A 23,871-nucleotide genomic window follows, 5' to 3' on the forward strand; every position below is an offset into this window, starting at 1 on the left:
ATTTCTTATGTTTAATTTTAATATTTATATTTTAAATTTAAACTATTTTAATTTAAAAAATAAAATAAGCCTCTTAACTTTAGAAAATTAATTCAATAAAAAAAATCAATTTAATCTATCTGTCACATTATCAGTCATGTTACTAGGCATCATGAACCACCACATCAATATAGTAAATTGTCACGTTAGCATTGTAAAATGTCATGTTAACATGTAGTGGTCAAAATGAAAATTATTGATCAAAAGACTATATTAGATTTTTTTATAAGTTTAAAGGTGATATTGAATATGGAAATAATTTAATTAAGAACCATATTAATTTTTTTGTAAGTACGAAGACCGCAAGTATCTTTTGCCAAAAATAAAAGTGACGGCGATCATGGTCACAACAAATGACGATAGTAAAAGGATAGAATGAAAGGCAGGTCAATGGTTTTTCCATAATGTAAACTTAAAATATATATTATCCTTGTTTGTTTCACATGGCTGCCACGAATCATATTCTTTAAGTTAGAATTCTGACTTAGTTATTGCGATATCAGGTGATTACAATATATTATTTGTATAAAGATTTTGTATCATTTAATTACGAGTGTTTAAATAAATTTATAAATATCGTATTCGAATTAAAATATCGAATCATTAACAATTATTTATTTAATTATTAAATTCGTTGGATTCGTGTACATTGATGGGGATTAGAATAAAGGGATGGTAGTTTATTTTTATTCTGCTCGACTAGTTCTTCTATGTCCGAGTCAAATAACATGGGCAGCTCATGCATTAAAAAATGATTAGTTCATGGTAGAACATCACTTAATCCATAAAATGGCTTCAAGTTGTAAGAATGGAAGAATTTATTAAAAACATATGCTCCAAAAATGTTTGGCATCCTCGACAAAACAAGCTGGCATTTGTTAAACTTCATGTTAATTAAACCAACTCCAACAGGAAAATAATTAATTATAAACTGATGGCCTCTTCCTTCTGCAAAACTGCATTTCTTGGTCTTCGTTTTCCCTTATATAAACAATTGATCTTCCTTCCCTCCAATTCCATATTGGATCTCAGTTTCGTACTTGTGATTTTATTACCTTTCAAATTAAGCCAGGAAAATGGCAGTGCTGAGAACATTAATATGTTTGGCATCCATAGGCATGTTCATGGAGCTCGCCATGGCAGCAAATTACACAGTTGGAGGTGCAAATGGAGGGTGGGATACAAGCACTGACCTGCAATCCTGGGTTGCAGCTCAAACATTTGCAGTAGGCGATAATCTGGGTAAGTTGCACATTGCTTGGCTTATATTATTACTTGATAATTTGTATTTTTTGAATTGACATTCGATTATCTGCAGTTTTTCAGTACACTCCGAACCATGACGTGCTTGAAGTTACCAAGGCGGACCACGACTCCTGCCAGGCCGGTAACCCGCTTCAGACATACACAAACGGTAACACGGTCATACCTCTTACGACTCAGGGAAAGCAATACTTCATCTGTGGTACACTTGGACATTGTAACCAAGGAATGCAGATTGAAATCGACACATTAGCGACGTCTACTCCACCGGCAACATCTCCTGTGTCTCCGCCTCCGGAAACTTCTCCCTCGCCGGCAAATGCCCCGGAATCAGCTCCTGGGAGTCCATTGTCCCCTGATGTGCCTTCAGAAGGAGCACCAATTGGTGTTTCACCATCATCACCACCACCACCACCTCCCTCATCAGCTATCAAGAACAGTTTCGGAACATGCTTCACATTGGGTTTGGCCTTGTGCTGATGGTGTTTTTGGCTTTTTAAGCCTATGGAGATTCCTTTGTTTACAAGAATCTTCGATTTATGTTCTTGTAGCGAAAATTGTCTGTTTCTCTTGGATTCTTAATTACATACCATGATTTTGCAACTAACGTTGTTACGGGGCAACGTGCACATAGCTTTGATGAAATTAGAGGTAAGTTAAATTTGATTCAATTTAAAGAAATAATTTTTCTTTTAAAATTTTAAATTATTCGAGTTAATTCAAATTTTAGTTTGGGTTTTGAGATTGAGTCAAGTTCACATTGCAAAGTTAGAATAACTGAAAATTAATTTAGTCTTTAGTTAAGTAATTTGATTGTTTTGCGATTTAATCTCCTATTTCTTTATTTTTTTAATTCTCCATTCGTTTGAAGTCGTTTTTTTACTAAATTTAAATCATATGTTATTAAGCCCAAAATCCCTAAAAATATCTAAAATCAACCCTAAAATCCTTAACCATAACCTTACCATCTCCTTTGTCGATCACAGTCACCGTCAACGATGTCATCAACTTCACCACCAATTGCTTCCGCCACCTTCATCGGTTATCTACCCATCCATTATTGGACCTCCACGGTCGATCATCCCATTGTCATTGCTTCAATTTCCTAAACCCGTAAATCAAACAAAACCCTAAATTACCCATACGCCCAAATTCTTTTGCGAAATGTGGCACCATATGCGTCCCCCTGCCAAATCCCATTCTCACCTCAATTTGCTTAAATTCCTTGAAAATTAGCACCCACTTGTTCGCAGATTTCATTTTGTCAAATTCTATTCCTTTGCATCTGATTTGTGCGTTCCTTTCCATTTTACCGTTCATTTGCATTTTGTCTAAATTACATGTGTTCTCACCAAGGAGGCAATGTTAGTAGTGTAAATCAACGTAACATTCGGTGAACTGTTCGTATAATGTTCCTTTATGTTCATTCATTAAGCTAAATAAATGAGTATAAGAAAAAATTATGTTCATTTAATAAATGAACGAATACGAACAAAGGTATATTCAGTTCATTTAAATTCATGAACAAGCTCGTTTACCCGGTTCTCCTTTTCCTTTTATTTTATTTTTTTACATTTTAAATATTGGTGAAGGTAGAAACTAAATTGAACACATGATAAAACTTGAAATTTAAATTGTGAATTTTAAGGAGTTTAAGAACTAGTGGTGTAATTTTATCATTTTTATTTAGCTTGCAAATGAAAGGGTAAAACTAAAAATTGAATATATAAACGAACAATAAAAAACACTAAATGAATGCTAAACAAACACTAAACGAACGCTAAAGGAGCATGTTCGTGATTATATAAATGAACACGTTCGCGAACAATAAATGAACGAACACCTTCAAAAATAAATAAACGAATACGATATTAAAAATTTAAATGAACACGAACAGAACGAACACCTTAAAAAAACAAACACAAACATAACTTTGTTCGTTCAAGCTCAGTTTATTTACACCCTTAGGCATCGTTATGCATCTATCTGTTCGTCGGTGTTCGAATCTTTCTTGTCATTGGTCGCTACCACCGTCACTGCCAACCATTCTCAACCCTAAACTTAATTTGGAAATTAGGGTTTTATGGTTTTGGGGTGTTTTGTGTAAAATAGAAAGAATTAGGGTTTTTTTTTGAAAATTTATGAATTTTATTTTAAAAAATAAAAAAAAATAAAATTATATAAATATGACATGTGTAACTTAACGAAATATTTTAACGGATATTACGGCCGAAGCACTTAAAATAACAATGTCTGCAACGTTAAACACCAAATTGATCGGAAAAAAGTTTAGGCACCTAAACTAGAAAAAGGGTATAGTTTAGGCATTTTTTTTTGTTTATTAAGCCTTAAAAATGTCTCATTTGTTAATAATCATTTCTATCTTCATACTGTGCATGCTTTCGCGTAAGTGTACTTGATCATTTAATAAGATTTTGATACTACTACTTGTATGTTTTTACTCAAAGTTCTTTAGTTAGAGATTTATCTGTATGATAGTAAAGTTGGTACTCGTTATTTGTCTCGGTATGTTGAAGTTTATCTGTTTAGCCATTAATCATGTAGCTTGAGTAATCTAATATGTAAAACACGTCTTCCTGTAAAAATTCTAAATTATTTCCTACACGAATGTTTGTGATCTTGTGTTGTTTTGATCCTATATGTGAGATTAAGCTTCTGTTATAGATTAACCTACCTTTAGAGAACGATGTATATCAAATTTAGGTCTTGTTGCTTTTTGTACTTTATGCAATACATACATACATACATATATATCTGCTAAGGTGTGTTCCTTATTTTAATATTACACTTTCCTTACCCTATTTATTGAATATGATTGATATGTTATTGTTTTGAATCGTTTGAGCGTGTGACTGCAACATGTATGCATTGATAGAATATGTGGTATGATTGATATGCTACTGTTTTGTATGTCTTGACTTGATATTTTATGTGATATTTGTTGTCTTTTTATTTTAATAGTAATCTCATTCTGTTACTCTGTATTTTTATACTTAAGTTTTTGTTTGACATCTAAAGGATTGAAGTTTTGATTCCAGCATTAAAAATGTACTTTTATACTTATTTTGACCTTTTGTTTTCAAATTATGGCATTAGTCATGGCGTTATTCGAACTTAAAATCTTTAAAAATCAATATCCTTAAAATTGTGACTAATGAAACCATAAATTATTTCCAACAACAAAACAAGTAGCACCCACCCACCACCCAGGATTCAACATAACAAGGGGGAAAATGGAACTGGAAAGTGTAGATTAAAAGATTTTGCAACAAAGTCAAATCCACCATTACAGATCATACATGAAAAATATCTTCTTCTTTTTTACAGTACACAAAAAAATAACCAAAATTCAAATCTGATCATCTCTCACCATAATTTAACTCACCATATAAACAAAGAAAACGCCGTACAAATCTTTTCTTAAAATGGAAACTAACCAGCTAATCTAAGCATGAACAGGACCTGGAGCCACCAATACCGGAGTGGGCTGATTTGAGGGCTGCGGCGCCAACTCTGCAGTAGAAGCAGGCGGTGGAGGAAATTGTGGCGGGGGATTTGGGTTTGTGGTAGGAGGAGCAGGTGGAGTGGTGGTAGGGTTGGCAGATGCAGGAGGGGGAGAGGAAGAAGAGGACGGTGGTGGTGGTGGTGTGGGAAGACAAGGGATGAAGAAGGGCAAGAATCGCCGAGCAATTGTGGGAGTTTTGGTGGCCGTGACGAAAGAGACCGAATCCCAAGACCAGACACAAAGCCACCAACACTGTCACTAGGAAGATGAAGATCTTTGTTGCTTTTCCCACATAACATATCTTCATTTTTCCTTTTTGTACTACAAGTAGAAGAACTAACTTCCAAAAACCTGCAAATCTCAAACGGTGTCTTGTCTTTGTTTACAGAGAGAGTATAGGATTTTAGTTTTATTCTTTTTCCTCAACTTTTACCACTGTCAATTTTTATCATTATGTTAGCCCAAACCTTAATTTAATTAATATAATAATTATTATAATATCTAAAAGATTATAAATTTAAATATATAATAGTTTTTTACCTATTTAAAGGTTCATACAGTTTAAGCATATGTGAATTTGCAGTTAGTTTTAATTTAAATTGATTTTGTTATTAATCTAAATAGTAAATAAATTGTATGTTTGTGAGGTCAGATGATTAAGGATATTTATTTATTTTGTTTAAATTTCAACATTTACTTTGTAAATGTAATAGCTTCTTACTAAGTCAAAAAGTGCATGCTTATAATTAAGGGTGTTCATATCTAATCTGATCTAAAAAAACAATCGAAAATCGATCCAAAAAACCGATAACCGAAAAAATCGAAACCGATTTAGTTTGTTTTTTAAAAAAAAAAACCAATCGATTCGGTTCGATTTCGGTTTGAAAATCTGAAACCGATTCGAACCGATATCTATTACAATGAAGTGAGACACCGTTTCAAGTATTTACCTTGTTTGATATGGACAGATTGTTTACAGATTTGCCAAATTTATAGGCTAACTTATAGGTGTTTCCATATTTCTTGTATAGTTAACTTTCTATTAAGACTCTTGAATATATATAATATATGTCCCTAAAGCTGTAATCAGATTATTGAAAATGCAAAAGATTTTTTACTACTGTTATGCCGATTTACAAATTTAAATGCAAAGATTTTAAAGTATTGTGTTTTTTCCTGCACATTGTTTGTTCATCAAGAATTCCCAGTTTCCAAGGGAAATTAACCCCCGACTTAAAGCTCCGCCTTAAGAATTCCAAGCTTTCGACAAAACATACTACATTGGATTGATGTTTATTCGATCGATGTTACATGTTAGCTTAGGATGTGAAATGTGAAACTATTTGACCCCCTTAGACATGTTATTACTTTGAATTTTTTGAAAAATTAGAATCCAAAAACTGCAAAAATTCAAACCGAATCAAACCACATTAATTGGATCGGATCGGATCAGATTTTTTTTAAAAACATCCAAACCGATTCAAATTGCAAACATTTATACTTTGTGATCGGATGCATTTTTAGCCAAAAATCCATCTAAATCGACCGAACACCCCTACTTATAATCATTTTTTAACCTTGAAATGATAATGAATTTTATTGAAACAAAAGAAGATACAACATTAACAATGCAACCAATAAAAAAATTAAGTACTATGTCCACACAAAAAAAATCTCAAACATAAAATAGGATAAAAAAAGAAAAAGGTAAAATAATTGTTGAAACTTTCTTTTGAAACTAACGTTCATCATCCATAGTAATCTAATAACCATCAATAGTATTTCTTTGTATATCCAATTAGACGTTTTAGAGATGATAAATGATTGGGAGCGAATTAAAATAAAATTACAAGTTTCTTCGTAAAATATATCTAAATAGATTGACAAACAACATCAAAAGAAATCTAATCAATGAAATATCACCGATAATCATAAATCAGATACAAACAACGTGGAGATCTCTATAAGATCATATATATACCATAAAGGTAGATAAACAATGTGTCATAAGATAAAGAAAATGTCATAATAGTAGAGTAAAGCGTGTCAAAAAGGTAAATGAATATAATAGTACATGTGAAAAGTAAGAAATTAAACAAAAAAGATTTTTATTAAAAATTAAGTTAATTATTATATGTCCTTAAATTATGACCTCATTTTAAATTGGTCCCTAAAATTTTAAATATTCTAATTTCATCCTCAAACTATGACTCACGTTCTAAATTAGTCCTTAAACTTTTGAACATTCTAATTTCATCCCTAAACTATAACTTTCTTTCTAAATTGTTCCCCAAACTTTTAAATATTCCAATTTCATTCCCAAATTCATCCAAATATTTAATTAGTTTCAACCATAATTTAACCTAAATTTTGTTTTTAAGCATATAATAGTATAACTTGGCGTAACGATTTGATTAACAAGGGATATGATTAGTATGTACATATAGTTTGGGATGAAATTGGAATGTTCAAAAAGTTTATGAACCAATTTAGAATGAAACTCATAGTTTGGGGATGAAATTGAAATGTTCAAAAGTTTGAGGACTAATTTAGAATCATAGGCATAGTTTAGGGATGAAACTTAAACATTTAAAAATTTAAGGACCAATTTAAAATGAAGTTTATACTTTGAGGATATGTGATGTAGTTAACTCTTAAATTATAATAAAAAGAGAATAAAATTTAAAATGAAGGTTATACTTTGAGGACATGTGATGCAATTAACTCTTAAAAATTATAATAAAAAGTGAATAAAATAACAAACCAAAGCGAGATATGAGAAAACAATGATGAAGATGAACAATGACAGTCAACGATCAACACCAAGACTGGTGTTTCTGTTCAGTGGCAAATTCAAAAGCTTTTTTGAGGGTGAACACTCATGCTTTAATAATATAAATTTTTTGTATGAGCTGGATATAATTCATAAAATAGATAACTAATCGAAGAAAATTTAGATTTGAACTAAGGGTGGATTCGTCGTTGCTGTCATTGATAAAATAAAAAAAAGAAAAAAGCTTGTTGTTGGTAGAGAAAAAGAAAACTATATTTTCTAATAAACTCTAGTTTAAGTTAATGATTTGTTAATTTTAATATTAAACAAAATAATATATTTTATCATATAAATTATTTATGAAAATTTATTTTTTATTGAACACATACTTTTGTCGACTAAAATATTTTATTGAACTTTTGAGGATTTGAGTTAGATATTAATATAGGTTTGTTTCGCCATTATATGATATTGGCAATGGAATTTGAGATTTAAGGTGAATATGCGAGTGCACGTGAAGGCCAATTAAAGAGACAAACATGAGCTTGTAATGCCATTACGGATTTAAATCATGCCCGTTAGATATAAAGTGACTTTACTGATAAATGAATTGCTATTATTTTTAAGATTTTGAATTCGAATATCGTAAATGTTAGGAATATGAACATAATAACAACAGTTATACTCTAGTTTGCCCAATTTTGAGAATTGGTTATTATAAAAAATCAAAACATTAATTCCCTTAAAACTGAATGATCAAATTGAAATAATTTTTTATCAAAATGTTAAAGTGCTAAAAATTAAGTGATCATCTAATTAATTTGCCTAAATATAAATACAGAGTGAAAGAGGAATATTTTGGGAGTTGAGCTCGAGTCTGAGTGTCTGCAGGCATGTCTATCACCATGTATACGTGACAGCATGCAAATAGTGGCCATTTTATATGAATATTAAACAATTTTGACTCATTGGATAAAGGAAACAAATGATAATATATGGTACTGTGAGTCTGATTATTAAAAAATATAAAATGATCCTTTAACTACATAGTATTATTTTGTTTACTTTTCGACTATTAAAATTACAAAACGATCATCCGATTATTCATACATTCCAAGCTCGTATTTTATTATTAAAAAATTGACAACAACATGTGTTGGACATTAACCTTGATTGAGATATAATAAATTCTTATACAAGAATATCAAATGACTATATAGTTGAAACAATTTCGGATCAAATTTTATTATATTCCAATAAACATGTTATCATCCAACTCAAACAAATTTTTAACGAAAAGGATAAGTAAATAAACATATAAATACTCGAATGATCATTTTGTAACTTTTAATAGTTGATGTACTCAACAATGCAATGCCCATAACAAGGGATCATTTTATAACTTTTAATAGTTGAATGACTCAACAAATAGTATCTATAATCGGGTGACCATTTATGTACTTTACCCATATTATTAAAAAAGAACGTAGAAAATTAAAAAAAAACACATTAACGTAATTACTAAATTTTAATAGTATTGGTGATCATATTAGTATTGTCGTTCCTTGTATCATTAACTCTAAATTCATTTTCACCCCAATTGAGTCCAAAACATACCCAATTAGAGCTCAATCTTAGTACAAAGACTCTAACGCAAGAACTAAAAATAATTACCAAATTTTAAAATAACGTTCGAACGTTAACATTTTGGATCATTAGTTTTTATTAGAGTAATTCTTCACTGGTTTTCTTTTCTATTTTTTTCATGGTAAGTCGTTCATCTTTTTTTTCTCTTCATTGATCGACGGTGACACAAATTTTAATGTTAATTGTTAACCGTTATTATTCTTTATTGTCATTTTTTTTTTTTTTATTTTCAATAATTTACTATATAATACATTTTCCTTTGCTTGTATAACACATTTTCATCTGTCTTTATGACACGTTTTCTTCTTCCTTTTGATACGTTTTTTGGCCGCTTGGTCGTCATTTTCTTTTATCTTTTTTTAAGGGTTAATTAGACGTCATCATAATTGATAAAGATGACTTATCTGTTATATTATTGATATTATATGTATTAGATCCTCGATTGGATCTGGATACATGTTATACGTTCGTGGTAGTTTTTCACGTTGTCGAGTCTGATTTGCGGATTGTCGGTGGTCTTTCAGTAGCTTAATTTATTTTTGTGGTTCGTTTGCCGATACGATCAGATCTGTTTATATCTATCTTTGTACAAGTTTCTTGGTTAATTTAATTTTTCCTTGTATGATTTTTATGTGATATTAAGTTGCTAGTTTTGTTTCAATGATTATAGGAAGTTTTCATAATCATGTACTTAATTTACAATTATAATTGTAAATCTTTATTGTAATTTAATACATTTCTTATTTTAAATAAAATTAATAATTTATTTCAATTTTTTTGTATCATTATAAAACTATTCAAAATTAATTAATTTTAATAATAACTTCATTTCTAACAATCTTCTCTTGCGTTTGTCTTTCATACTAAACAAATCCCAAATTATTTTTCTCTATGCAATATCTAATATAAGACTTCTAATTAATAGGGTGCATATGTGTGCAGAAATTTAGTTAAAATTAACAATAATATAAGATGAAAAACATGTATAATATGAATTAATTAATGAAGAATTAAGAGTTGGCATAGTAACTAATGAGGTGCCATTAATGGGAAAAAATAAAAACTTCCCTAAACAAATATAACATATAAAAGAAGAACAAAAAGGGTGGGTTATGTTGCATCGTCCTCGTCGCGTCTCAAACAGAGTCTTTCCTCACCCGACAAAACGAGAAACATTCGGGTGAACAAATTATCCCCCAGGGCCAAATATTATTACCAACCCACACCTGGGTTTTCTCTTCTTATCACATTGTTGGCTTTTCTGTCTTTTGTTCTGCCCGTTGCAAACATCAGACACGTAGAAGCCTGTTTGTCTTTTCATCTTCTTATTTTTTTCGTTTTTCATTTCTATCAAGATTGACAGACATTGAAACAAATTATTTGTATAGAAGATTAAAAAAATGGCATTTTTTCTGTGGGGGTGTTTGCCATTTTCCTTGAAGGCGGGAAAATCTTGAAGGAAGAAAGGTTGTGTTTTTGTTGAAAGATCATTAGTGTATTCGATGAAATGAGAAAAGTAATAAGCGAATGGGGTAATGTTTGGAAGATCCATGGAAATGAGAAGGGCTGGTTATGCCATTTTTTTGGTGATGTTGGTTTGCTATTTGAGCATAGTGAGCTTGGAAGGTAAGCGGGGGATACGTGAAGATGATGGCACCACAACATCTCCCATAAATGACAAAATGGTATGCATTCTTATTATTCCTCCTCTTGTTGAATTCTCGGAGTATGTATGTTGTTAAGGCACTTTAACATGTATAGCATTGTGATGAATGAAACTTAGAGAGGTTCGAGTTTGATTTTTTTTCTTAGGCAATTATATGTCGATTTCTAATCACAATGGGACAAAGATTTGACTATCAAAGGTAATTCATTCAGCTATGTCAAAATGTGTCCTGCCTTTACTTTGAATTATAAGATTAGTTGTTTCCCTTTACTTCGAATTTTATTCGATGTTTAATGCACATTAGAAATATTTTAAAGGTTCATGCATCTGTCACTGCAATTATGGATCAAGCGTTGTCGTGTTGAAAACATTACCTGTTGAAAGCTTGACAAAAAAATTATACTTACAGGCAGAGGAATGGAATCATTGCACGAGGGAGATGGGAGAAAAGAGAGTTGCTAGGAAAGATTTCAACCTGTATATACCACAAGTAACCAACGACTTGATATCGACACTATTAACAAAACAAAGCGTGGACAAAGCTATTAATACTTTGCCTCCTCAAGTGAGAGAAGGGGTTCTTGATTGCTTAAGAAAGAATGGGCTTGCCTTTCATGCTTACGACTCAGAGTTTACCTCAAGCTACATGCATCCATCTCGAGGTGTATTGGATTTTTCAGTTCATGTATCGAAAAAGGTTTCCAGTGCAAAACCAGGTAAATCTGGTAAGAAGAAGAAGAAGAAGAAGGATATGATGACAATTGTTATAGCTGTTGGTGCAACTTCTGCCACAACATTCATCCTTGTTGCAGTGGTCTTCTTTTGTTGTTTGAGGAAAACAACAGAACCAAAGGATGAAAAACCTCTTTTACACTTAACCGATTACTTGAGCGAAGGTATGTGTTTGTTGTGTTTGTTGTCATTGAGTTGTATTCACTTTCTTTTTCATGCTTGCGCAAACATTTTAACGTTACAATCTTTCAGATTCTTCACACAAGTCTATCAGTTTAGGAAGTTCTAGCAACAAAGAACCCGTTACTAGCGACCAAAATGACCATTCTTTGGCTAGTAGTTCGCCCACGGAGCAAGATGATAACTCACTTCCAAAACCACCAGGATATAATGCCACTGTTGGAGCAGGCCTGAAACCTCCTCCTGGGAGACCAGCTCCTACTCCTCCAGCACCACCTCCCAAAGCACCAGCTCCTCCTCCTCCTCGTGCTGCCCCCCCACCGCCTCCGCCTAAAGGTGTCCGTCCTCCTCCGCCACCAAAATCGAAGGCTGGACCTCTTGGAGCACGTAAACAGAGTGGTTCTGATGGCGACAGTGATTCTTCACAAAAAGCCAAGTTGAAACCTTTTTTCTGGGACAAGGTAACGGCTAGTGCAGATCAATCAATGGTCTGGCATGAGATCCATGGTGGATCATTCCAGTAAGGAAACAATTCTACCTTGCATTAATTATAGACAATCTGACTAATAATGCTTCATCAAAAATTTTCTTTGATTCCAAATTGCATTTGGAAAACCTCTGTAGGTTCAATGAGGAGATGATGGAGATTTTATTTGGTTATCAAGCAACTCAGAACAAGAGTAATGAGAAGAAAGATAAAGCAGGTGAACCAGCGATCAAGTACATTCAAATTATCGACCCTAGGAAAGCACAAAATTTGGCTATTCTTCTACGTGCACTAAATGTCACAACACATGAAGTTGTTGATGCTCTCCAAGAAGGTCTCTTTCTATCTGTTAAAGGAATACTACGGAATCGCTCTATCATACTGATACTAAACATCATCTACATTTTAGTTTTACTGACAATTAAAATGCATAAAATTTGATTTAACAAGAGATTTAAATGCTTAAGATGATATTGCTATGGGGTTAATAGAATTTCTAATCTCAAATACATAAAGGAAATTATGTTGGCAGAGAACTTGTTGGTATTGAATGTAGTAGGAATTTGAGTAATTATATGTGCGTATTATTGGAAAATAATTCTATGCATTGTATTCACATTTATCGAGATAAGCGAATCAAACAGTATAAAGATAGTTATTGAAAACATACCAAGTGCATAGATAGCCGCTGAAAAAAGAAGTTTTAAATTCTTATTCATCTAGTCGAATATGGATGTGAAGTATTCGTTTTAGATCCACCTTTTTCAATCTTAAATGCATGTGATAGCTCACTCTTTTAAACTAAACTGAACCAGGTCACAGGCTTCCAGGAGAGCTCCTTCAAACATTGCAGAAGATGACACCAACACAAGATGAGGAGCTGAAGCTTAGATTATTCGCAGGGGATATTAATCAATTGGGCCCTGCAGAGAGGTTCCTTAAAACCGTGGTTGAAATACCTTTTGCCTTCAAACGGATTGATGCCTTGTTGTTCATGAGCACTTTTTCGGAGGAAGTTGCTGGCATTAAAGAATCCTTTGCAACTCTTGAGGTGAAATGATAGATTTAAGAACTCAATAGGAGGAAAGAAAAGAAAATAGTAATAATTATCATAGTTCTTTTTATATATGTTTTGGCCGATGGAGTCTTCTGCTTCTCAATAAACCGGAGGCCACAGAATTTAACCGTAAAACATATTTTCTAGGAATTTATCTTCATGAATATAGTTCCTATATGAAAACCTCTATTACTTCATTAGATAAGTAACCTGATGGTTGTGATTATTGTCTTAATGGCAGGTAGCTTGCTCGAAGCTAAAAGATAGCAGATTGTTCATGAAGCTTCTAGAAGCAGTGCTTAAAACCGGTAACCGCATGAATGATGGTACCTACCGTGGTGGTGCACAGGCATTCAAGCTTGACACACTCTTGAAACTATCTGATGTAAAGGGAACGGATGGTAAGACGACACTTCTGCACTTTGTAGTTCAGGAGATCATACGTTATGAGGGTATAAGATGTGTTCGCTCACAATCATCAAGCCGGGGCGAGAGCGTTGGCCATTTCAAGGAAGTGGACTTCACTGAATGTGATGACCAAGACCAGGAGGAAAATTACCGCAGTTTTGGTCTTGAAGTGGTTTCAAGTCTAACCAGTGAACTTGAAGTTGTTAGGAAGGCTGCTGTGATTGATACTGATGCCCTGACATCTACTGTGACAAAACTCGATTTTACTTTGAAAAAAACTAAAGATTTTTTGAATATGGATATGAAGGATACCGATAGTGAGGCCACTCAATTTTATCATTCGATAACTTGTTTCACTGACGCTGCAGAAGCTGATATTCAAGGGCTATCAGGGGAAGAAAAAAGCATAATGGAGCTCATCAAGAGCACAGCGGATTATTTTCATGGTCAGGCAGGAACGAAGGAAGGCTTGCGTTTGTTTGCGATTGTGCGAGATTTCTTGACAATGTTAGAAAAGGTTTGTAAAGAAATTAGAGACACCAGAGCTAAGCAGCAAGCCCAGCGAGCCAAGGATTCCAAAAACGAAGGTTCATCAGCGCCAACTTCTCAACATAAGAGAAAGCAATCTTCTTTGGAGGGTCAGCAAGACAAGGATTCCAAAAAAGAAGGTTCATCAGCGCCAACTTCTCAACATAACCGACAACAATCTTCTTTAGAGTGTCAGCAAGACAAGGATTTCAAAAATGAAAGTTCATCAGCGTCAGCTGCTCAACATAACCGACAAAAATCTTCTTCGGAGTGTCAGCAAGACAAGGATTCCAAAAATGAAGGTTCATCAGCGCCAACTTCTCAACATAACCGACAACAATCTTCTTCGGAGTGTCAGCGAGACAAGGATTCAAAAAATGAAGGTTCATCAGCGCCAGCTTCTCAAGAGAACCAACAACAATCTTTTTCGGAGCGTCAGCAAGACAAGGATTCCAAAGTTGAAGGTTCGTCAGCGCCAGCTTCTCAAGAGAACCAACAACAATCTTCTTTGGAGCGTCAGCAAGACAAGGATTCTAAAAGTGAAGGTTCATCATGCCGGCTTCTCAAGAGAACCAACAACAATCTTCTTTGGAGCGTCAGCAAGACAAGTATTCCAAAGGTGAAGGTTCATCAGCGCCAGCTTCTCAAGAAAACCAACATCAATCATCTTCGGAACGTCAGCAAGACAAGGTTTCCAGAGAAGAAGGTTCATCAGCGTCAGCTTCTCAAGAGAAGAACCAACAACAGTCTTCTTTGGTGTGTCAGCAAGACAAGGATTCCAGAGATGAAGGTTCATCAGTGACAGCTTCTCAAGAGAACCAACAATCATCATCTTTGGAGCATCAGCAAGACCAGGATTCCAATAATGAAGGTTCATCAGCACAGGCTTCTCAAGTGAACCAACAACAATCGTCTTTGGAATTTCAGCAAGACAAGGATTCCAAAAATGAAGGTTCATTAGCATCAGCTTCTCGACAGAACCCACAACAATCATCTTCAGAGCGTCAACCACCGCCCCCAGATATTCGTAAACAATTGTTTCCAGCAATTACTAGTCAGCGGGTGGACGATTCCAGTTCAGACGAAGACAGTTTCTCTCCTTACTGTAAATTTAGAGAGGTATAAGAGATTTTCAAATGGCAACATATTAACGTTTCCTTTTTCTTTTCATTATTATAGTTTACCTCACTGTTACACTTGTACAAAGGTCGTTATAGATTGAAGCAAATTTGATTGCCGTAGACAACAGTGAACATCTTCCATAGTTATGTAAGTCTTTTCAGACTAGCGAAACATCCAAACCAGGGAGGCATTCTTTAGCCTTTTTACCTAAATAGTATAACTTTTTTTTAGATTATTTACGAAATTATATTCAAAACCTATTATTTACGCAAATTTTAATTAAAAAGATAATACTTTATCTTGATTGTTAAGGTTTGAGTGAATATGTAACCCATAGACCCGACTTATGCATTACGACCATATCTAGTGAAATACAGTAAATTTTTCAAAATAGTTTTCAATAATTTAAATTCATATTATGAATAAACAACTTTAAAAACATAATTATTAATAATAAGTTCTAATTCGAATAATATATATAAAACTATAAATGTCTGAGTAAAACAAAATCTTTCACAAATCAGTATCGATGTAATTCTAACATCAGTCGCAAAAGCAATATACGTCGCAAGACAAGTATTTCAAAATAAATAGGCACATGTCACCCATCATAATGACAAATCGAAAGATAAAAATATTACAATAAAATAATATTATACGAATGTGTGATCCTCAAGTACCAGGTTCGAGTCGCCTATCAAATAGTATCTGAAATAGAGAAGTTTGGGGAGTGAGCTAGGGAGCTCAGTGTGTTCTAGTAGTGCAAAATAAAAACATACAATTAAGTTTCAAAATCAGTTCATTATCAAAGTTATCAAAACGACAATAGAATTGTAGTTTAAAATATAGAATAACCCTCCAATCGTACACCATATGTAGTTCCCCAGAACTACTTCCATAAGGACTTACCCTAGACCCAAAGGGCGTAGGTGCCTACCTAAGGGAGCACCTTGGATCCATAAGGTCTTATCCTAGTCGAAGCGTAGGTGCCCACATGAAGGGTGTGCTCTCAGACTCATAAGGACTTACCCAATGCACATAGCAGAGGAGCCACCCTAAAGGAGTACCTTAGGGTCCATAAGGCCTTTCCACTAAGCCCATTGGGCCTAGAAACCTACCCAGGGGGTCGCCTTAGGTCTATAAGGAATTACCAGCTTGATCGGTGATAAACCTACAGAGACTTCATACCATATCCCAGAGTACCCCGAAGAGAATAGTTTTCAAACAGTAAACAGTAGTAGCAGGAAAAAAAGTTCAGACATATACCAATTCAATAAAAGAAGTAACTAGAGAACATGAATCAGACAAGCATACTTAAAACTTCAGTAAATTAGAAATTAGGCTTAAAATAGATAAATCATGCGAAATTAATTAGATCAGCTAGCCATATTGCAAATCAGGTAAAACAGTCATGTGCACATGATATTTCAAACATGTATTTAAAACATATATATGACACACAAGGAACACACCTCGTAGAAAGAATCAGTCCGATAGATTTATCGAGCACCAACTTCACTATGGTTTTCGACTGTACGAGAACCTAAGTCATATTAGAACAAAATTATTATCAGAGTAATACACTAAATTGAGTATCTAACAGGGTTATAGAACTATACGAGTAATCACGGGCTCTCGCAGACGAGCGGTCCGGAGAAACCAGGTTGAGGAGACAAACGGTCGGGAGAATCATAGGTACCCTAATTAATGACATCATAAAGTAATCATTATTTACCTTGTGAACTTAATTAAATGGCTTATGCATGTTCGAGTTTACGGTTAATTTGGAGGCTTTTGGATTAGAATTTGGTAAAACGGACTTCGGATTCAGACTCAGGACATTAAAAAACATAAAAATTGACTTTTTGGTCAAAGTCAAAGTCAACGGGTAGACCGATTCAGGTTGACTAAGTTTGGTTCGGGTTGACTCAATTTGGTATGAGTTTACTCAGGTCGATTCGGGTTGACTTAGGCCATTTCGGGTTGACTCAATTTGGTCGAGTTGACTCAGACCAGTTCAAGGATGTTCTAAGATCGGGGAGAAGCCCCATGCACACGCTGTAGCGCGTGACGAAGTGTGACGGTGGCGACGGGGTCAGAAGCGACAGTCGAGCACTCCTAGATCACAAAAACATCAATACAAGCTATATCAATGCTCAAAACAAGTTAAAATCATCAGAACCAAAAACAAAAGGCTGAAATGATTACCCCAACGACAAATGGACAAAATCGGCGATGTCGACGTGACCCGCCGATTGGGTTTTAAGCGCATGGAGGTGGGGAGTTCAGTGGTGGTAGCGGTGAGGCGAACCAATGCCTTGAATGGTTGGAATCGAGGAAAAATCAAGCGACGGGGTGGGTTTTTCGACGGTTCCTTAATGAGCTCCCCCACGGCGAAATCTGGAGTAGGGTTGGAGAAGTTTTGGTCCGAGCAAGGCGGAGATCATGATGGGAGTGGTAGTGCGTTCCAAAGGTGGTCGGACGGTGAGAAATTGCGGTGGAAGGGTAACGACAATTATGGATTTAGGAGGTTTGATTTTGGGTGTAACCTCATAGACCCACCCTATGCGTTTCGACTAAGTCTAGTGAATTACATTAAAAATTCTTAAAACATTTTTCCAAAAACATTATTTGATAATTTAAAACTATATTACAAATGACATTTATAAAAGTATAATAAATAACGATAAAAGTTTAACTCGTAAATATAAAACTAAAAACGATTACATTAAACAAAATATGTCATAAACCTGAAGTACGATAAACCAAGAATCAGTCGAAAAATCCATAAACATCATCGTCATAAAATGAGTACATCAAAATAAAGGCCCATGTAACATAATTAAAAGAAATTCAGAATATAGAAACATTACAACAAAAATTTCTTCAATAATGTGTCGATCTCCGAGTGACTGATTCGGGTGTCTATCCACAAGTATATGAAAACAATTCATGATAATATCCCATAAAACATTTCACGTTACAAGCAAAAATTCCATGATCCATATTCATCAAAATCATATCGTCTAGTGAAAATAATCATTCAAATATTATGCATCAATCATCATAGTTCACGAGCCATCATCATTGAATTGTAAATTTTAGTGAAACATATATCAAATCAGATAAAACAATCGGTGGCACATAGGGAACACACCTCCTAAAATAAGGCTGTTGAGTTAATCGATTGATGGAATCGGCTAAGAGGGGGGTGAATTGGCAATTAAAAAGTTGGTGGAAGCTTTTATAGAAAATTGAAAGAAGTTGCACAACGATTTAGAGTGGTTCGACTTTCTCAATCAAAGTTTACGTCCACTACCTTAGCTATCCACACTAAGATTTTCCAACAAATTCACTAATTTGTTCTTTCTTTTGAGGCCAAAGAGTAACCTTACAACTCCCTCAAGAATTATACCCCATTCTTGAGCACACTCTTTTTCAAAGAGAAATACACAAATTTACAAATTTGCAAACTTAAAGGAAAACCTCACAAGGCAATATGTTTGCACAATTCTAGAACAAAGAAAAGAACACTCAAAAAATGAATACAATTGAGTACAAGTAGTGTTCTTGAAAGCAAAATGAATATTGAATGAAAAATAGGCTTGAATTGCTCAAACAATGAGTTTGATGCTTTCTCTTTGATTCTCTCTTGTTTTAGTTGCTTGTTGTTTTCTTATTGTTGATTAATGACTTCTAAGCTTGTTTAAATACTCCTTCAATTGATTCTGAATATTGGGGATGATTAGTGGAGTCAATAGAGCCGTTTAAGTATGAAAACAATTAATAAAACCAGTTGGGAGCGTCAGTGCATCGATGCATACCCAAGGTGCATCGGTGCATCAAGTGTAAAATTCAAATATTTTGACCGTTGGACCACTTAGTGCATCGGTGCACAAAGTGTGCATCGATGCATAAAATGCATTCGATTTTCAAAATAGCCTGAGTGCATCGATGTATGGCTGGTGCATTGATGCATCAAATGCATTCGATGTTTTCATAAAACCCTGAGTGCATCGATGCATAAAATGCATTCAATGTTCAATTTATTCCATGGTGCATCGATGCATGGATTGGTGCATCGATACATCACTTTGAAAAATTGATTTTAGGCTTGATTTTGGTTCAAAATACTTTGTGAAAATTGTTTAAAAAATATATTAAGTATAAAACACAATTTTGCACATTTAGTAAGGTTTTAAATTGATCTTGAAAGACTTGGAGTAATAATTTGATATTCGAGTAATTAAATCGAATATACTTAGAAAATCATTTGTAAAATCTTAAAATTCATTTATACTTAATTTGTTATATCGAAACATCAAAATGTTTCAACAATCTCCCCCTTTTTGATATAACAAAACATTTGTGTAATTTTAAGATTTTCTTTGAAAATAAAGTTTAAAAAATTAAATTATGAAAATTACTCCCCCTTACTCTACAACTTCTCCCATTTAACACTTTTACACTTCTCCCCCTTTTGTTAAATCAAAAAGACTCTAAAATGTTTTAAACAAGGTTTTAAAAAAAATAGCCAATTAATTATAAGTAAATAAGGTTAAGTTGCTAAGATCACAATTAAAAGAGAGATTAGCCATTAGTTTCATAATCAATATTCATAAACAAGTAATGGATAATTGGTCAAATATGTCTAATGATGCAAAATTAATAAACATTAAGCTCAAATTGAACGTTAAAACCAAACCAAATATATAATAAGCTTAAATATCCAAGCATATAAATCCAAACAAACGTCAAACTAAAGAAAACAATCCCAAAGCATTCAAAATGTTTTAACAATTAAAGTTCTACATTGATCTAAAACAAAACAAAGTCTACTCGCCCATAGAAGGATCGAGAGGAGGAGGAGGAAATCGTGCTTGCATATCAAGAGAAAGAGCATCCATACGTGCAAGCGTCTCTCTTTGAAACTCCATATGTCGAGATTCCAAAGTGTCTAAGCGATGATTTATTGCTTCGTGAGTAGCAGTCAAGTGGGATTCGATGGAAGCATACCGTAGATCAAATGTCTCCAAAAACGAACAAAAATATGGAGGCACTTGATCCTCTTGTGGAGCTGGTTCTGGTGCAGGCTCATTATCTGGCACGTGATCATCGATATCTTGCATAAGCTGTTGAAGTTCGGGATCATCGTCAGTAGCTGAGCGGAGGAGGAGCACGAGAGGAGCTAGGAGCAGCTCGTGAAGAACTCGCTCCCGGAGTTTGCTTACTGGGTCGAAAGACCCAAAGACCGGTTTCCTTGTCTTGTTTCCAATCCGCTTTCTTCAACGAGGTGAGATTGATTTGATTTTGGAGAGGGATAGGATTGTCGAGAGAGACGTTTAGACCGAGTTTGAAGGTTACTAAGAAGACATCCATAAACTAATGTTTCAACATGTTTTAAAGGAACAATGTTTATGGTATCCACTAGTTGACTAAATATAATGTGGGGCAGATTTATTTTGTTCTTATTCTTGATACAGTGCATCCACCATAAATCCCTAGTACGAGAGTGGAGTACCTACCTCCGGATGGTCTAAACCACCAAGAGATCATCAAATGAAGAAAACGATCGTGATGAGATCGTAGAGTACTAACACTAGCGTTTGGAACATAGGGATATTCCACAGTTTCATTCTCATTATATAACCCATCATCATCTAGCCCAAAACGAAAGCTATAATCTCGAGGTCAATATTAATATATTGGCCTAAAAGATAGGATCTGATTGTTATAGTCCCACATTGAGTATTGTTTTGAATACATACCGCATTAGAGTAGAAAATACGGACTAACTGATGATAGACGATAGGTTTGAGGTGAAACATTTTATCAAACCTCCAAGTTTTAAGAATCAGAAGGTATTCGAGTCAATATCTATCATGGCTTGAAGAGAAGGAATACACTCTTCCCGGATTCTATATGATTGGAAAGACTCCATGTACCTATGGTTCAAGTCGTCTCGACGACGTTCAGGCATATTGAAACAGAGTCCTATAAGACTATTAGGTGGAGGAGGAATGGGATTTGGAGGTCGGGTAGAACGACTAGAAGAAGTCCTAGGGCGTTTTGGATTTGACATGGTTTAAAGATTCGGAATAAGGAATGTAACCTTCAATTTGAAACACATGTATGCACAATAATCAATCCCAAAACTCAATTGAGTCCTCAATAGTTCAAGGTTCTCTAAACCTAATCCTAATGGGCAAGGTTTTGAAAACTATTTGAAAAATCATAATATGTATAGTTTTCATGAAAACAACATAATTAAATCAAAAAATCAAATTTAAAAATTAAATTTAGATTTTCAATTTTTTTATTTTAAAAATTCAAAAATTCATTGAAAATTTGTGAGTTTTTGATGAAATTAGTTGTAAAATCTAGTTTGTAATCATCAAACAATCAATGCCCGATATAATGTTCATCTAGAACTAATTAAAACTAGTCCTAAGATCAAAATATGATAAACTAAACTTTATAGAAAAATACCTTGAAAATTTCGGATTGACGAGAATGAGATGTTGTGTTGTACGATTTAATGATAGTAGCAGGATATAGAGATGAAAAGCTCGAAGATTCTGAAAAATTTTCATTGATTTCGAGCAAGAGGAGAATTTAGAGAGAGTGGCGGCAAGTGAGTGTTTTTGAGGGTTTTAAAACAAAGAAGAGAAATAAGGTTTTTAACCAAAACCGACGGATGCATCGATGCATGGCCTTGTGCATCGATGCACATTCAAGGCATGCATCAGTGCACCTTCATGGTGTATCGATGCACATTCAAAGGGATGCATCGATGCACTGTTAAGTGTATCGATGCATTAAGCACAAAAATGTCAAAAATCCATTTTAAACACTCAAAATGCTAAATTAATTAGCTCTAGTGGTATTGGCAACTCATATAATGAAAATTAATCATGTTCAATCAATCAAATTAATCCTTAAACTACATTTGAACATAAAATTAATTTTCATCAAGAAACATAAACTCCCTCTAACTAATAGCAATGAATGCAATCAAAAAATTACTATTATAAGCATTTTTCATTTATTCTTAAAAGTGCTAAAATTATTTTAAACACTAAGTGAAGATAGGTCAGTTAAACCTAATTCTCTCTAAGTGTCCAAAATCTTTCTTTATCTAAAGGTTTTGTAAAGATATCCTCTAATTGGTGCAAAGTATCAACAAATTATAGAATTACATCTTTCTTAGTGACATGGTCTCTAATGAAGTGATGTCTTATTTCAATGTGCTTAGTTATAGAGTGTTGAATGGGATTTTTAGTGAGAAAAATAGCACTAGTATTGTCACACTTGATAGAATGATACCTACTTCAATTTCATAATCAAAAAGTTGTTGTTTATCTATAAAACTTGTGCTCAACAACTACCGACTGAAATGTATTACGCTTCAGTGGTAGATAATGCAACACAATTTTGTTTCTTTGAAAACTAAGAAATCAACATATTTCCAAGGAATTGGCAAGTACCGGAGGTGCTTTTCCTATCTAATTTGCATCCTCCATAATATGCATCAGAGAAGGTATGCAAGCTAAAGCTAGAGTCTCTAGGATACCAAAGTCCTAAACTAGGAGTGTCCTTAAGGTATCTAAAGATTCTCTTAACAGCTAGTAAATGTGATTCCTTAGGGCATGATTGAAATCTAGCACATAAGCAAACACTAAACATAATGTCTGGTCTACTTGCAGTTAGATAAAGCAAAGAGCCAATCATTGACCTATATAATTTAACATCCATAAATTTACCTCCTTCATCTATGTCAAGCTTTGTTGATGAGCTCATTGGAGTGTCATGAGGTTTCCCATTTTCCAGTCCAAACTTCTTGAGCATATCTTTGATGTACTTAGCTTGATTGATGAAGATGCCATCTTTTCTTTGCTTGATTTGGAGTCCCAAGAAAAATGAGAGCTCCCCCATCATGCTCATCTCAAATTTACTTTACATTAGCTTAGAAAATTCTTGGAAAAGAACATCATTAGTAGAACCAAATATTATATCATCAACATAAATTTGAACTACTAATAAATCTGTACCTTTATGCTTTAAAACAATGTAGTGTCAACCTTCCCTTTTGAAAAACCTTTTTCAATTAAAAAGTTTGACAATCTTTCACCATGAGGTTTCTCATTTTCCAGTCCAAACTTCTTGAGAATATCTTTGACGTACTTAGCTTGATTGATGAAGATGCCATCTTTTCTTTGCTTGATTTGAGTCCCAAGAAAAATGAGAGCTCCCCCATCATGCTCATCTCAAATTTACTTTGCATTAGCTTAGAAAATTCTTGGAAAAGAACATCATTAGTAGAACCAAATATTATATCATCAACATAAATTTGAACTACTAATAAATCTTTACCTTTATGCTTTAAAAACAATGTAATGTCAACCTTCCCTTTTGAAAAACCTTTTTTCAATTAAAAAGTTTG

At 33.8% G+C, this 23,871-nt stretch overlaps 2 protein-coding genes across 2 annotated transcripts; both read left to right on the forward strand.

Annotated features, from left to right (window-relative positions):
- Positions 1–1,115: 1,115 nt before the first annotated feature.
- LOC120120394 (uclacyanin 1-like) lies at positions 1,116–1,829 on the forward strand. Its single transcript, XM_039140055.1, has 2 exons — positions 1,116–1,281; positions 1,358–1,829. The coding sequence occupies exons 1-2, from the start codon at positions 1,116–1,118 to the stop codon at positions 1,780–1,782; spliced, it is 591 nt and encodes a 196-aa protein (XP_038995986.1). The 3' UTR covers positions 1,783–1,829.
- An 8,950-nt stretch (positions 1,830–10,779) lies between these two features.
- LOC120120381 (formin-like protein 3) lies at positions 10,780–15,544 on the forward strand. The gene is made up of 7 exons (XM_039140045.1): positions 10,780–10,933; positions 11,324–11,810; positions 11,899–12,346; positions 12,451–12,647; positions 13,129–13,364; positions 13,612–14,365; positions 15,259–15,544. The coding sequence occupies exons 1-7, from the start codon at positions 10,784–10,786 to the stop codon at positions 15,429–15,431; spliced, it is 2,445 nt and encodes an 814-aa protein (XP_038995976.1). The 5' UTR covers positions 10,780–10,783; the 3' UTR covers positions 15,432–15,544.
- The last annotated feature ends 8,327 nt before the right edge of the window (positions 15,545–23,871 follow it).

This window comes from Hibiscus syriacus, unplaced genomic scaffold (assembly GCF_006381635.1).
Source record: "Hibiscus syriacus cultivar Baekdansim isolate YM2019G1 unplaced genomic scaffold, ASM638163v2 tig00110338_pilon, whole genome shotgun sequence".
Lineage (NCBI taxonomy): Eukaryota > Viridiplantae > Streptophyta > Magnoliopsida > Malvales > Malvaceae > Hibiscus > Hibiscus syriacus.

What these genes read in the sequence shown, in the direction of transcription:
- LOC120120394 (XM_039140055.1), top strand. Translation starts at nt 1,116, where the DNA reads ATGGCAGTGCTGAGAACATTAATATGTTTGGCATCCATAGGCATGTTC. An exon ending in TGCAGTAGGCGATAATCTGG is followed by an intron (nt 1,282 to 1,357) that starts GTAAGTTGCACA and finishes GATTATCTGCAG; the next exon opens with TTTTTCAGTACACTCCGAAC.
- LOC120120381 (XM_039140045.1), top strand. Translation starts at nt 10,784, where the DNA reads ATGTTTGGAAGATCCATGGAAATGAGAAGGGCTGGTTATGCCATTTTT. An exon ending in CTCCCATAAATGACAAAATG is followed by an intron (nt 10,934 to 11,323) that starts GTATGCATTCTT and finishes TTATACTTACAG; the next exon opens with GCAGAGGAATGGAATCATTG. An exon ending in CAAGGATTCCAAAAACGAAG is followed by an intron (nt 14,366 to 15,258) that starts GTTCATCAGCGC and finishes CCAAAAATGAAG; the next exon opens with GTTCATTAGCATCAGCTTCT.